Raw genomic sequence first — 15,032 nt, 5'->3', positions numbered from 1 at the left:
GCGATTAAACAGAGCGAGACATGGAAGGATCACTATCGTTCCTCAGCGAATGATTTCTCTCGTGTCACTGCTCTTCAATTAGGGTTGGGGTTAAATACACACATGCACACACTGTGACGTCAAACTTGTATTTCTATCTTTTATTTGTGTGTGTGTGTGTTCGCGTCTTCACTGTGATGGCCCCTGCACGGGGGTGCATTCCATCTCCATCTCAGATCCAGATGTATCAGCTGTCTCGGCTCCTCCACGACTACCACAGGGACCTGTACGTGCACCTGGAGCAGCAGGAAATCGGGCCCAGCCTCTACGCCACCCCCTGGTTCCTCACTGCCTTCGCCTCGCACTTCCCCCTCGGCTTCGTGGCCAGAGTCTTCGGTGAGGGCCGCCATGTTTATTTAGTTTTTATTTCGTTTTCATCCGGTTTGCTACGCAAGGAAAGAAAGTGCGGGTATATCTTCTCAAATACATGGGCTGTCGTCACTATTTTGTGATGGTTTTGATAAATCAACTGAAATAATGGTTTGTTTCCTCTTGTAGCTCGCTCAGGTGTATCAGAGCGGAACCATTTGCTTTTGTGTGTGGGCCAGTTGGCGTCATATACACGTTGCTTTTTGAAAATTCTCAAAAAAAAAAAAAAAAAAGTCAGACCCCGCCCTGAAAATCAAAACGATATGACCATTAAGTAAACCCTTTCTATTGACGGGAGAAAGCACCATCCTATAAAAAAAAAAAAAAAATCCCTCCAATCCTCGATCAACACTCTGTGAGGCGAGCGGCTGGAGTTGTTGACCTTCACATCTTACACAAGACATCGAGGTCACTCAACCCCTCCACCCATTTCTCCCTCCAGACATGTTGTTCCTGCAGGGGTCGGAGGTCATCTTCAAGGTGGCCCTGAGTCTGATGGGAAGCCACAAGCCGCTCATCCTGCAGCACGAGAGCCTGGAGTCCATCGTGGACTTCATCAAAACCACCCTGCCCAACTTGGGACTAGTGCAGATGGAGAAGACCATCAACCAGGTGGATATGAATATGTAAACATGCAAGTCCGCAGTTGGAGAACTAGGCTGTATTTGTATTTCACCCGACTTTTAAAAATCAAAATCTGCTGTAATCGTTGTGAAATTCCAACATTGCAGCGTTAGAATCGGCCAAACCACTCCAAAATGAAGCCTTCCACGTTAATTTAGACAGTGACCGGCTTCGTATTTGCTGATTCTGAACGTGAAACCGCCTTGTAGAAAGTGACATGGTATAAAAGAAACATGCTTCAAAAAGCAGAAAATGAAGGTTTTTTGTTTTTTTTTAATGGATGACATGTCTGATGTGGCTCTAAGTATTGTATATATCCATATCAAACAGGTATATCCAACACCAGTTGTACTGTCCTTGCACCGCTTGAATGGTAGTTCCAAGTATTAAAATTTTTTCCCAGGTGTGTGAAATGGAAGTGTCCAAGCAGCTCCAGGCCTACGAGGTGGAGTATCACGTCCTGCAAGACGAGCTGCTGGACGCGCCCTCGACCCTCAACCAGTCCCAGCGAGCGGCGCAGCTGGAGAGGACCAATCAAAGCCTCCGGCAGCAGAACCTCGACCTGCTGGAGGAGCTACAGGCATGCAGCGAATAATCCATGTGATCATTTGTTTATGAGCGATATTGCCATTCTTCCTTATTTAAATCCGTGACCTCCCCTGCCCTTCCCCCAGGTGTCCCAGGCCCGGGTGTGCGGCCTGCAGAGGCGAGTGGAGGCGCTGGTGCAGTCGGAGAGCCAGCTCCAGGAGCAGGTGTCCACCCTGGAGGAGGAGAAGGGGCGTCTTCAGGGCGCTGTGGCGCAGCTCCACGCCCTCCTGGCCGGCCTGGGCATCCACACCTCTCACGCCACGGACACTCACCCCCTGGCACTCCCGGGGGCTTTGTAACCAAAGAACAGTTTATTCAAACACTAAGCTCCAGGAGGAGGAAGAAGAAGAAACGGGGGGAGCACGCTTCCGAGTCCCAGCCCATGGAGAGAGAAGCGCCGACCGGCTCAGAATCTGAAGCTTTCACGCCCTCCCCCGCCACCCTGATTTACTGCACAAACTAATGTGTGACTCGAGCCAAGATCCCAAAGAAAGCACTGCTCCCACTGGGCAAAAAATATTATATGAATAAATGACGCCCAGTGAAATGCACAGATAGAACCGCACCTGTACTTGTTGTATATGCTGAGTATTGGAAAACAAATCGTATCGAGTGTGTGTGTGTGTGTGTGTGTGTGTGTGTGTGTGTGTGTGTGTGTGTGTGTGTGTGTGTGTGTGTGTGTGTGTGTGTGTGTGTGTGTGTGTGTGTGTGTGTGTGTCCCCGAGTAGGCATGTTTCATTCTGACGAGGCCGAAACGCCCAGAGAACGTACTCTGGGCTCTTAAAGTACAAAGGCCGAGCGGTTCAACAGCAAGCAACAATAAGGAAATATTATTAACTCTTTAAAACTTGATAAGATATGCAACGTTGACACGGTGCCAAAGACACAGGGACAGAAGAAAGAGGTGTAGGGAAGACACAAGATACCGTAGATGGAGAGATGGGAAGATTAAAAAGCCGGAAGGAATCAGAATTTAAATTTGCCAAATGACAGAAAATTGGATTTTTGGGGGGTTTTTTTAATATTGGAACTAGTCATTTTATGCTGAGACAATCTTATCTGGACAGCAGCTAAAAGTCAAAACTACTGTATTCATCACACTGAAAGGTGTGTGTATCTGCGGGCGTGTGTGTGTGTGAATGCGCTTGAGTCTGTAAGCCGTGTGTGTGCGTCACTTACACAAAAAAACACAGCAACCTGTTGATTTACACTGAAAAGACTTTTGCTTTGACTCCAGACTCCTTGCACAAATGTTTTGTTTTATTTGAATCCAATATTATTACTATTATATTGTACACTTTGATAAAAAATACATTTCATAAGAATCAGTACTTGCAGTTATTTCTGTGCCTGTGTGTTTCTGGGTGTGTGGGATTCCTAATTGCGGCCTATACTGTACGATAATGTATTGTGAAGTGCCTCTCGTCTAAACATGCCAGTCACGTTAAAATGCCGCGTTCCAGTGAAGGGGCTCGCGCGTGGAAAGGCAGAGGGCATGTGACACACACCCCACCGCACGGTGCCAGAGTCCTGCCAAAATGAAGAAAAGCCTGTCGGGGCACGCCAGTGTGATGTCGGCTGTGATGTGGTTGCAATCTGATAAACACGAGCAACCGACAACAAGAGAGGTAGCGATGGATGACAAAAGAAAAACGCCCCACCCAACAGGGATCAACACTTAATTCTGCGTCTCAGGACTCGGGCCCCTCTGCATCACACCTGTCAAAAGGTTCGCGTCGGCCTGGTTTGTATCGTTGAATTAGAATTTTTGTCATATTTTTACCTGCTGCGTTTCACTTTTCTGGTTATATTAGATTTTCCCGGTAGCAGCCAATACCGGAGTAATACGGACGTATACGGCACCTACACCCAGTGCTTCAATGTTGAGTTTCGTTCTATTGGAACAACATTTCCATAAGAATGTTAGTTTGTAAATAATCGTACCCGTAAAATGCATAACCATCCCCTGTTGGGGAAAAAAAAAAGAATTTAAACGTTTCCACATATTTCCTTATTATTGAATTGCTATTTGATTTCACATCATCAAACACACTTTCATTAAGGAAATAATGTTTGACCCCATCATGTGCATTCATCCCCTGCGGTTAATGTCAAAAGGTGGAACTGCATTTAATTAAATCATTTATCGTTCACAAGTGCCTTTTCCTCTCCGGTATATGACTTTGTTGTATGTCGAATATATACCTTTTTTTTCGGGGCCGGGATCACGCCATCTTGATTGAGACCACGCCTGTGTCCTCACCCAACCTCCCACCTGTTAAGTCTGTAATCTGCCGATACTTCGACCGCAAAGTCAAGGTGTTGGTGAAAACACAGGGAAACAACACTGCTTCCTCTGTCGTTTAAAAAAAAAAAAAACCCCACCTGTGACCACAATCTTATCAGCTCACCCTTACGCAGCAGTTTATACACCAGGCTCCATTTGGTACAGTACATAAAGTTATACCGAGGTGAAGGAAAATCATTTATGGCTCCCAAATCAAAAGGTATAAAATGGTGCGCTAAGTACAAACTGAAGAGCTGATCAGGACAAAAGGTTGTGAACTCGCCAGGTAAGAGCGGTAAAACTCCACAGAATTTTACTGTGCCTGCGTTTAAATAAAGCCTCTGTCCAATGACGCTGATTCTATTCTATATCCTGATTACCTGACAGGCTCTTCATTTGTAAGTGCTCCAAAATTGCTCGAATATACCATTTCCCTCGAAGGTTTCAATTACTCAATTACACACATTGTGATAAAGCGCTTTACAAGCAGTCAGATGAAAACCAACAGAGTGGGACCATGGAGCAATGGAAGAAGGTGGCCTGGTCTGATGAATCACCTTTTCTTCTACATCATGTGGATGGCCGGGGTGAGGGTCCGATCCAATGGAGCATCTGTGGGATGTGCTGGAACAACAAGCCTGATCCATGGGGGCCCCACCTCACAACTTACAGGACTTAAAGGATCTGCTGCTCACGTCTTGGTTCCAGATACCACAGGACACCTTCAGAGGCCTTGTGGAGTCCATGCCTCCAGGGGTCAGAGCTGTTTCGTTGGCACAAGAGCGAGAACAGTTTGTACCCTATGGCAGTGGGGTCACCAACAGGCCCCCTGCCCATCCTGCCCCCCACTGACTGTTTCTCTCACACACACACACACTACTGCCCCCCACCCCCGACTCTCTCTCACACACACACACACACACACACACACACACACACACACCTTGTGCAATGATGTAGGTGCAATAACACTGGTGTACACTGTACATACTGTAATAACCATTGTATCACATTTGTTTATTTGTATAGCTTAAAAACTGGTAACTGATTATTTCTGTTTTGTATTCTTGGCTATTTTCATATATTTGACATTTTAATTTAAATTGCATAAAACATATACCCACCAAACCTCACCAGAAGAAATTCCTCATATGTAAACGGGAGGTAAAACAGGAAACATTCACCCTCGCGATGGAGACACCTTGATATGATGTAGGTGTGTGTTTATAGGCTGCGACACCCGAATACCTCTGCAACCCGAACAGCCACAATCCACAGTCAGTAAAATGTGCCTTCCTACAAAAGGTCAGTTACTTTGCTGTGGGTGTTACTTATGTGTTGGGTGTTTTCATTGGTAATGTTGTGGCAGGCTGGAACGAGGAAGTCAATGGAGAAAGGAACTAGAAAGTATGGTCGCTGCTGGGCTGACGTCCCAAAACAAACACCCATCAATCGATATACATGTTTATCAGGACGCACCGTCAGCATGCATGGCATTATAATAACTTTTCTTTACAACTCTCAAGTCCACTCCACTCTCCACTGCAATGAGCGTGGATGGGCTTACGTCACCCCAGCTTTATTGAAGTATTATGAGCATTTGCTTTGCAGTGAACGCTAAATAATTGATCAATTAAAAAGGGCGAAAATTCACGCTGAAGAATCAATACTACATGTTTTTCACTTATTTCATTAGTGGTGGTCAAATTAATTCAGATTATGGATGAAATGTTCATAATAAAGAGACTATAATAATATACTATGATACAATGTCATATTTATAATGCCAATAAGTATTTTTGAAATGACAGAAAAGCCATTTTACCTTTTAATACCTTTTGGAAAATAAGGCAAAGTAAGGCTAAGATTTACTTAGAATTTGGCCACCTGTTGTTGTTGTTAATATTTGAACGCTGGACGGGGACTTTCCATCTACCAAGCGATCCATATCTGCCAATAAAACCCTTATACTTATGAACTGGAGTGGCCTAATACTGGGCATGGTTTACGAGGCAATTACATCTTTGAGGACAAGCAAAATGCTTCCTTGGAAGTTTTGAAATGATTACTGAGAAGTTTTATTATTCTCGAGGATTCTAATGCCTGGTATGAAATAATAATAATAATAATAATAATAATAATAATAATAATGATAATAATAATAATAATAATAATAATAATAATAATAATAGAAAAAAATATAATTGCCCAAAAAATATTTTTATTATTATATTAGATTATTTATAAAAAAATATATCCTATTTTATTATTGGTAATTATCATTTTTCATTTGACACAGTCCTTTGGGGCTTCGGTTTGTGCAACCATTTTGTATTGCTACAGTTTGTCAAGCGCCTGTAAGCAAATCATATATCAGAGCGAGATTTGTATTATTAAGCATTTGCGTAAGTATCATGGTGTGCTTACCGTACAAAACCTGTTTGTGGGTAAGCATTGGGAGTAGTATGCTGGACAAGTGCCATGGCCATGGCATTATGTGCAAGATAGATATGTGGCAATATTTTCACAACGCTGCGTGTCTTATCAGATTATTCTATTTTATTTCTCATCCTAGCTTTTCTGGATCAGTCCCTTCATTTACAGCATAATATTTGTGTGGCGTCCTGTGAAGAATTGGCATCGCATTCAAGCTGTCTCCTTAAGGAGCAGAGATGAAAAACATGGATATGATGTAGGGTTTGTGTTTATAGACTGGTGAATACCTCTACAACCTGACCGGTCAAAAAGATGAGCTATTAAGATTTTGTGATATCAGATTTGTACAACCCCCATAAGGCGCATAAAACTACCAGGAGAAGACATCGCCGAAAGGTTACCCATGGGTGGCTTTGCGAGGGGTGAGCCGTCTTGCCAGCCGTCATGAATGGGTCTTCAAGGAAGACCTCGAGATGAAAGCAGAACCTACTGCCCCCCCAAAATGCAGTGCAGGATGACCTTCTGGGTGTGTGGACGCGGACGTTCAAAGCATGGCCATCTCAACTCAATGGACAGCAACATGGAGACCCAATAAAACCCTACAGCGACAACAGGGGCATCAGGTTCAAAATGGACCCCAAAATTACACAACACAAACTAGCAGAAGTATCGACCAAGTGACCCTAACCAAGGTCTCTACCAATTACTGATGCACATGGTGGACCATCGGGAAAGTAAAAACACCATCAATGGGTGCATCCAGAGGGCAAAAAGGAAACATTGCAATCTTTCTTTAGAATCTTAACACAGGCTTCTGATTGAATTACCATTTACTGCCCATGATCGCTCACCTGGAATTTCTGAAGAATTCTAACACAGGCCTCGGATCGAATTACCATTTGCTGCCCATGAACGCTCACCTGCAATTATCGTCCTCCTGGCAACGGCAGATACCGCAGTAAGGCCGCTCATGACAGGTAAGGACTAGAATAACACGGAAGAAGCTCACACTGACACCAGTGACATCCTCTGGAAAACTGTACTCAAACAAGTCTGTCATCTATCGTCTATTGGGAAGAATAGATGAATATACACTTTATATATATATATATATATATATATATATATATATATATATATGTGTGTGTGTGTGTGTGTGTGTGTGTGGTGTGGGGGTGGTTTGGTTTAAGCAGCCACACCTGTCTTGGGTCTAGGCAATTGAGCCCGGGATCAGAGGTGGCTGTATACCTGTTGCTCATCAGATAGCGATATCTATCAGCGATAGGTACATCACCCATCCCCCCACACACACGGGGAGAGCCTGTTATGAGGTGTCCACCTGCTCCCGGCTTGTTCCATCTTGCCCACTCTCTACAATAAACTGGTGTGTTCCCTGCCTGTGTCTCTGTGTCGGAGGGCCCCGAAAACGCCGCTCGGGTGGTGTGTGGCAGGCGGAACTGCCACAATATATAAATACATATATTCTGAAAATAGTCAGCTGAGGCAGAGGGTGAGAGGGCGAGGCACAAACTTTCAGATTGTGACAGAGATAGAGTGGAGTCAAGTCACATGTTGCGCTAAGTAGGCAGCGCCACTGGGAGTGACTAGAACATCCTCACAGGAAACCTGGGAGGCGGGATAGGATTACAGCTGTGTGTATTTGTGTGTGTGTGCGTGCGTGCGTGCATGCGTGTGTGTGTGTGTGTGTGTGTGTGTGTGTGTGTGTGTGTGTGTGTGTGTGTGTATGTGTGTGCGTGTGTGTGCGTGTGTCTGGGTGTAACTGTTTGCAGTAGAAGGTCAGGCGCCACAGAAAGGGTGTGACCACCGCTTGTCCTGTGAGCACATTAAATGTCCATGAAACCTCTCTCTCTTTCATCCCTCTCTCTCTCTCTCTCTCTCTCTCTCTCTCCCTCTCCCTCTCCCCCTCTCTCTGTCTTTGTCTCTCGTTCTGTCTCTCTCCTACCCAGTCTCTGCCTCCCTCCACCGCTCTCTCACTCTCCTCTCCCTTCCTTGAAGCCAGGGCGTAACCAATGTTTTAACTTGCTGGGATGTGTAATGGGAGAGGTGGTCTTTGTATACGAGGGAGGGGTAGAGAGAGCGAGAGAGAGGGCAGTGCCACGCCGGCTGTCGGCAGACAACAATAAAGCTGTCTATTGGTTATTTCTACACCAGAGAGAGGAAGCTCTACTCTCTGTAGAGTGGGGAGACAATTGGGAGACCCCACCCACCCACCACCACCAGTACCACCAGTACCCCTCCTAATATGACCCCTTGGTCATAATGGTGAGAAAACATTCCAATTTCACCCTGAATTATTAGGGGTCCAGCCGCCCTGTTTTTGTTCTAATTTTTATTATTATTTTTCTTCTTGGCATTTTTCGGGCGAAAAGTGTACGAATTTGGTGCAATTTGGACACACGACACACGTAATATCAATGAACTTTCAGTAAACAGTGAACAGCGAGGCAGCGGGGGCGGGGCTTCAGGGCTCCGCGACCGAGTCACAAAGAGTGTCTTTCCCCGGTTTATGACTTTAACCGACAGTTTAATCTTCCATCATGGAACACAGGACTGAATCGTTGACATTTTCTTAAACTGTGCCATTGTCCTAGAAAGTCGTAAAATTGAAAGGTCATGCATTAGTAATAATAATGATGATAATAATAATAATAATAATAATAATAATAATAAATATAGCTGCAGGCAGCAATAAACAGAGTCCAGTTTTGTCGTCTTAGATATGTCTTACAGTTCTCCGGATTCTGTGCAATGTAGCACCCGTTACATTTTTTCTATTTTTACAACCGTGGATTAATATGCTGTTGGTTCATGATGTCACAAAGTGAATGTGTTCTCAATGTAACACCAACGCTTTTCAATTTTCTCTTGAGTTTGTCAAGTTTTATCAATGTTTCTTGATTCAAATGTAAACCGGTGTGAATCAAACTTGGACGACAACACGTACGAAACGTTCTGGTTGTTGTTTGGGAAAAGAAGTGGGAAACATTTTGCTTCATTGGTTTCATCTCCAATGACGGTGCAGGGTTGTTCCCTTCTGCTGGTGCTACAGACAACATGTCATCAAAGTGCTGCTCTAGCACTTCCTGCACAATATCAACTGGTTGGAAACCAGTGTGTCCATGAACATTCCATGTTGTTGTTTATCACTTCATGTTTCATCAATATTTTCATCTTCTGAACTTAAATCTGCATTTTCAATATTATCAATGCACATAGATCCATTATTGTTTGTGGTTTTTGGATCTTCCTCAATTTTGGAAAGAGGATTATTCCATTCATTGTTCAGTTCTACATCCTTATACCACTTATGTATCCTCAAATACCCCAATGCCGACTTGCAGATATTTTTAGGCATCTGGAACAATAACAAATAGTATTATGTAATTATTACCAATAAGTAAATGTTAGTTTTTATTAGTACTTCATTGTATTTTTTTTGTAAATAATCTATAATTCTAAAAATCAGTTTAATAGATCCATCCATCCATTATCAATACCGCTTATCCTCGTGGGGTCGCGGGGGGGCATGAGCCAATCCCAGCTGTCATTGGGCGAGAGGCGGGGTACACCCTGGACAGGTCGCCAGTTTAATAGAGGACTCGTCTATATTGTAATGCAGACAACATTTATGGAACTTTAGCATAAATTAGTCATTAGAATTATGGGAGAACTTGTCAATACTTAACACTTTCTGTCTTTTCATTTCAATCTTCTACGTTCAGCAGTAGGAAACTGTTTCCACATGCGTTTCTTTAAAGAAAAAACATTTGTTTTTTACTTTTCACCAAAACTTGTCATTGTTATAACTGAACTTGTTGTATGCAAGTACATGTGGAGTCTCAGTGACGGTAGGTGACCTTGGGTGTCGTGTCAATGACGTTTTTAACGTAGGTTTTCGTGTTTACGGGGATTTACGATAGTAGTCGAACTTATCTTGATTTTACTGGTGACTTCTTTCCTTGGATTACATTTTCAGTAAGTTACGTTTCCAAGAAATGCAAAAAAACGGTGTTACTTCTGTGAGTAATTTCCATTGCATGGTAATAAAAATTAAATTTTTCCGATGGTTTGCTGGATCTTGAAGGCATCACTCAGTCGAATATTCGAGTGGACTAGACTCAACTTGTTCACAAGTTTTTGTGGACTACAGTTTGTTGATTTTTTCATGAACCTGGCAAAGTAATGGGGATCAAAGAGATAAAATATCAATTGAGGCAAGAAAGTAACCAGGTAAGAAAGTTCATAAATATAAACTGGAGTACTCATCGGAGACCCCGTCCATCTCCTCGTCCTCTGCTAAATGGGCCACCCTCCCAATCCACCAGGTACTGCAGGCCTCTCCCACGCCGGCGGGAACGTAGGAGACGGCGGACAGAGAAGGCAGGACCCGTCAATGAAGCGCGGAGGAGGCGCCAAGGGGACCAGAGCACTCTCCCGGACTGGCTTGACCTTGGACACATGGAAGGTGGGATGGACGCGCATGGACCTGGGGCGTTCTCCATCTCCTGGTTCTTCCGCTCTGTTTGGCCGTTGGACTGGGGGTGGTACCCTGAAGAGAGGCTGACCGTGGCCCCCAGGAGCGCATAGAACTCCCTCCAAAAGGCAGAGGCGAACTGGGGACCCCGGTCGGATACAACATCTACCGGGATGCCATGGAGGCGGACGACTTGGTACAATAATAGCCTGGCGGTGCCCTTAGCCGACGGGAGCTTCGTTAGAGGCACGAAGTGAGCAATCTTGCTAAACCGGTCCACCACGGTCAGGATGGTAGTGTTGCCGCTAGACGGTGGAAGACCGGTAACGAAGTCCACGGAGATGTGAGACCAGGGGCGATGAGGAACCGGCAGTGGGTGTAGGAGACCAGCAGGAGCAAGGAGAGATTGTTTGTGCGGGTTACAGGGGGGGCAGGCATTGACGAAACCTCGGACGTCCTCACCCAGGGAGGGCCACCAGAAGCGACGCTGGATGACCTCCTTCGTCTGCTGGATCCCCGGGTGGCAGGTGAGTCGGGAGTTGTGGGCCCACTGGAGAACCTCGGACCGGAGGTCAGGCAGGACGAACAGACGGTCGGGCGGACATGCGCTGGGTCCAGGTTGGTCCTGGGCGGCGGCTCTGACACTCTCTTCCACCTCCCAGGTGAGTGTGGCAACTAGACGGGAGGACGGTAGAATGGTGTCAGGGTCAGCAGCGTCTTCCTCCTCCTCCTGGAACTGCCGGGACAGGGCGTCAGGTTTGATATTGCGTGACCCCGGCCGATAGGAGAGGGAGAAATTGAACCTTGTTAGGAAGAGCGTCCAACGGGCCTGACGGGAGTTCAGTCTCCTGGCAGACTGGATATACTCCAGGTTCTTGTGGTCGGTCCACACCGGGAACGGCAGCTGGGTTCCCTCTAGCCAGTGTCACCACTCCTCCAGGGCCAATTTGACGGCGAGAAGCTCCCTATTCCCGATGTCGTAGTTCCTCTCGGCCGGGGTTAAACGCCTGGAAAAGAAGGCGCAGGGATGAAGCTTCTGGTCGGAGGCTGTTCTCTGGGACAGAACAGCTCCGACTCCCACATCGGAGGCGTCCACTTCAACCACGAACTGCTGTTCTGGGTCAGGCAATACCAGAATGGGGGCTGAAGTGAACCGTGCCTTCAGGGCCAGGAAGGCGTCGTTGGACCACCGAAACGGCACCTTGGAGGAAGTTAGGGCTGTGAGGGGGGCAGCCACCGTGCTGTAGCCTCGGATGAACCTCTGATAGAAGTTGGCAAAACCGAGGAAGCGCTGGAGTTGTTTGTAGGTGTCCGGGGCAGGCCAGGTGGTGACAGCGGAGACCTTAGTGGAGTCCATCTGGATGGTCCCCCTCCCTACGACATACCCCAGGAAGGAGACGGACGGGACGTGAAACTCACACTTCTCTGCTTTCACAAAGAGTGAGTTCTCCAGGAGGCGCTGCAGGACCGTCTGGACATTGTGGACGTGCTCAGCTTGGGATCGGGAGAAGATCAGGATGTCGTCGAGGTACACGAAGACGAATTTGTTGAGCATGTCCCTGAGTACGTCATTGACCAGAGCCTGGAAGACGGCGGGGGCGTTGGTGAGACCAAAGGGCATCACCAGATATTCGTAGTGACCAGGAGTATTGAACGCCGTCTTCCATTCGTCCCCCTCTCGAACCCGGACCAGATGGTAGGCGTTGTGTAGGTCGAGCTTGGTGAACACCGTGGCCCCCTCAAGGAGTTCGAAGGCTCATGAGATGAGGGGCAGGGGATAGCGGTTCTTGACCGTGATGTCGTTGAGACCGCGATAGTCAATACAGGGGCGAAGCGACTTGTCCTTCTTCTCCACGAAGAAGAAGCCCGCCCCAGCCGGGGATGAGGAAGGACGGATGATGCCGTTAATATAGGTGTCCATGGCCTCTCTCTCCGGGGCGGACAGGGAGTACAGGCGGCCTCTGGGGGGGGTGGAGCCGGGCTGGAGGTCGATGGCAATATGGTACGGCCTGTGCGGGGAAAGGGATGTCGCCTTGGCCTTGCTGAAGACCTCCCTGAAGTCGAGGTACTCCGTGCGGACCCCCAACATGTCTGGTGCGGAGCTGGAGCTGTTGGGTGGCTGAGGTGCGGCGGCTTGCTTCAGGCAGACCTGATGGCACGCAGGACTCCATCCCAGAATAGCCCCTGTGGTCCAGTCGAGGTGTGGGTTGTGACGCCGGAGCCAGGGGAACCTCAGGAGGAGAGGGTGACGAGGTGAGCGCAGGATGCAGAACTGTATCGTCTCGTGGTGGTTCCCGGACAGGAGCATGCGGATGGGCACTGTCTGATGGGTGACTGTCCCCAGGAGGTGGCCATCCAGGGCAGTGGCAGGTACCGGAGAAGACAGGAGAACTCGATCAACACCCAGCTGCCGTGCTAGGTTATCGACGATGACGTTAACATCGGAACCAGAGTCAATAAGTATGGCGAGGGAATGTGAGACTTGGGGCAGGAGCAGCCGAGCCTGGCACTAGGTTGGAGGGGGATTTGGAGGTGTGGCTCACCAGGACCTCCTCCCACACTGGCGAGCCCGGCCCTTTTACCGGACACCCGGAAATGTAGTGTCCAGCTAGACCACAGTAGAGGCAAAGGTTCCCCACCCGGCGTCTCTCCTTCTCCTCTGGGGTGAGGCTGGACCGGCCAACCCGCATGGGAGGGGCCTCACTCGTGGGTTGACGGGTTGCTGGGCGGCTCTCCACTTGCCTCTGACGCCTCTCTCGCTGGCGGGCCTGGATGCGTCGGTCGATACGGGAAGCAAGCTCAATGATGCCATCGAGAGAGGTGGGCAGGTCGTGGGAAACTAGCTCATCCTTCACGTACTCTGCTAATCCCATCAGGAACGCGTCAATCTGGGCTGCCGGGTTCCACTTGCTCAGTCGAGCCTGGATGCGGAAGTCGATCGCGTAATCGACCACGGAGCGGGACCCTGAGACCCAGGAGACCACCAGCAGCATCGGGACCTCGTGATGTCACCCCAAACACCTTGCGGAGCTCGGCGGCGAAGGCGTGGAAGGAGGAGCAGGCTGGTGTGCGTCGTTCCCACTCGGCCGTTCCCCATTGCCGAGCGCGGCCCGTCAGGTGATTTACGGTGAACGCCACCCTGGCTTCCTCGGAGGCGAAGGTGTGGGGCTGCAGAGCGAAGAGGATGAAACAGTTCGTAATGAACGGACTACAGCCGTCTGCGTCTCCGGCATAGCGTTCTGGAACCCCCACCCGGGGCTCCAGGGAGTACCCAGGCTGGGCCGGTGCTGGTGGAGGTGGGTCCGGGGAAGCAGGCGGTGGGATGAACTGACCAAGAGGCCGTACCTGACCCAATATGCCACTCAACTGCTGGTACAAACCTTGGTGATGTCCCGTCTCGACTACTGCAATGCCCTCTTAACAGGCTTGCCGGCCTGTGCGGTGAAGCCACTTCAGATGATACAGAATGCGGCGGCGCGACTGGTGTTCAACCAGCCAAAGAGGGCACATGTCACTCCGCTGCTCATCGAGCTCCACTGGTTACCTGTAGCCGCCCGCATCAAGTTCAAGTCTCTTATGCTGGCCTACAGAGTGATTGCTGGGAATGCTCCCGCCTACTTAAGTGCTCTTGTAAGAGCACATGTTGCCCCCCGGATGCTGCGCTCGTCAAATGAGCGTTGCCTGGCTCTGCCGGCCGTACAGCCACGGCAATCCAGGCTATTCTCATTTGTAGTTCAACGTTGGTGGAACAAGCTGCCAAAAATGACCAGAGCGGGGACCTCCCTCTCTGTCTTTAAGAAGCACCTGAAGACCCAGCTCTTCAGTGAGTACCTCCTGTCCTAATCTACAATTACTTAGCACCACCTTGCAGTATTTATTGTTACACCAATGTTGTTATTACACTAATCTCTGTCCCAATGTAGCTGAATGTTATTCTCCCTTGTAAGTCGCTTTGGATAAAAGCGTCTGCTAAATGACTAAATGTAAAGAGCTATGGCGAGCTGCTGGCCCTGGGCAGCTAGCGTGGCGAGCCCTTGCTCCTGGCTAGCCGCTGCTAGCCGAACGTCCGCCGAGGTGGAGGCTTGGACAGCCTCCTGGTGTTGGAGATGTGACTCCACCCTTCCCAGGTCTGCCAGCCACTCGGGGTTGTGTGCTGGGTCCATTGTTGGCCAGTTTGTACTGTAACGGGTGTGG

At 48.1% G+C, this 15,032-nt stretch overlaps 1 protein-coding gene across 4 annotated transcripts in view; it reads left to right on the top strand.

Annotated features, from left to right (window-relative positions):
• Nucleotides 1–2,945, top strand: part of tbc1d1 (TBC1 (tre-2/USP6, BUB2, cdc16) domain family, member 1) — a 59,042-nt gene extending 56,097 nt beyond the window's left edge. For all 4 annotated transcript variants that reach the window (XM_079998837.1, XM_079998835.1, XM_079998836.1 and 1 more), the window contains 4 exons: nt 216–375; nt 851–1,020; nt 1,436–1,612; nt 1,707–2,945. In XM_079998837.1, coding sequence (XP_079854963.1) covers nt 216–375; nt 851–1,020; nt 1,436–1,612; nt 1,707–1,919 — 720 coding nt within the window. In that variant the 3' untranslated portion in view covers nt 1,920–2,945. The remainder of the gene's footprint in view (nt 1–215; nt 376–850; nt 1,021–1,435; nt 1,613–1,706) is intronic.
• The last annotated feature ends 12,087 nt before the right edge of the window (nt 2,946–15,032 follow it).

Source organism: Zeus faber (assembly GCF_960531495.2).
Source record: "Zeus faber genome assembly, chromosome: 4".
NCBI lineage: Eukaryota > Metazoa > Chordata > Actinopteri > Zeiformes > Zeidae > Zeus > Zeus faber.
This window is presented reverse-complemented; position numbering and strand designations above follow the sequence as displayed.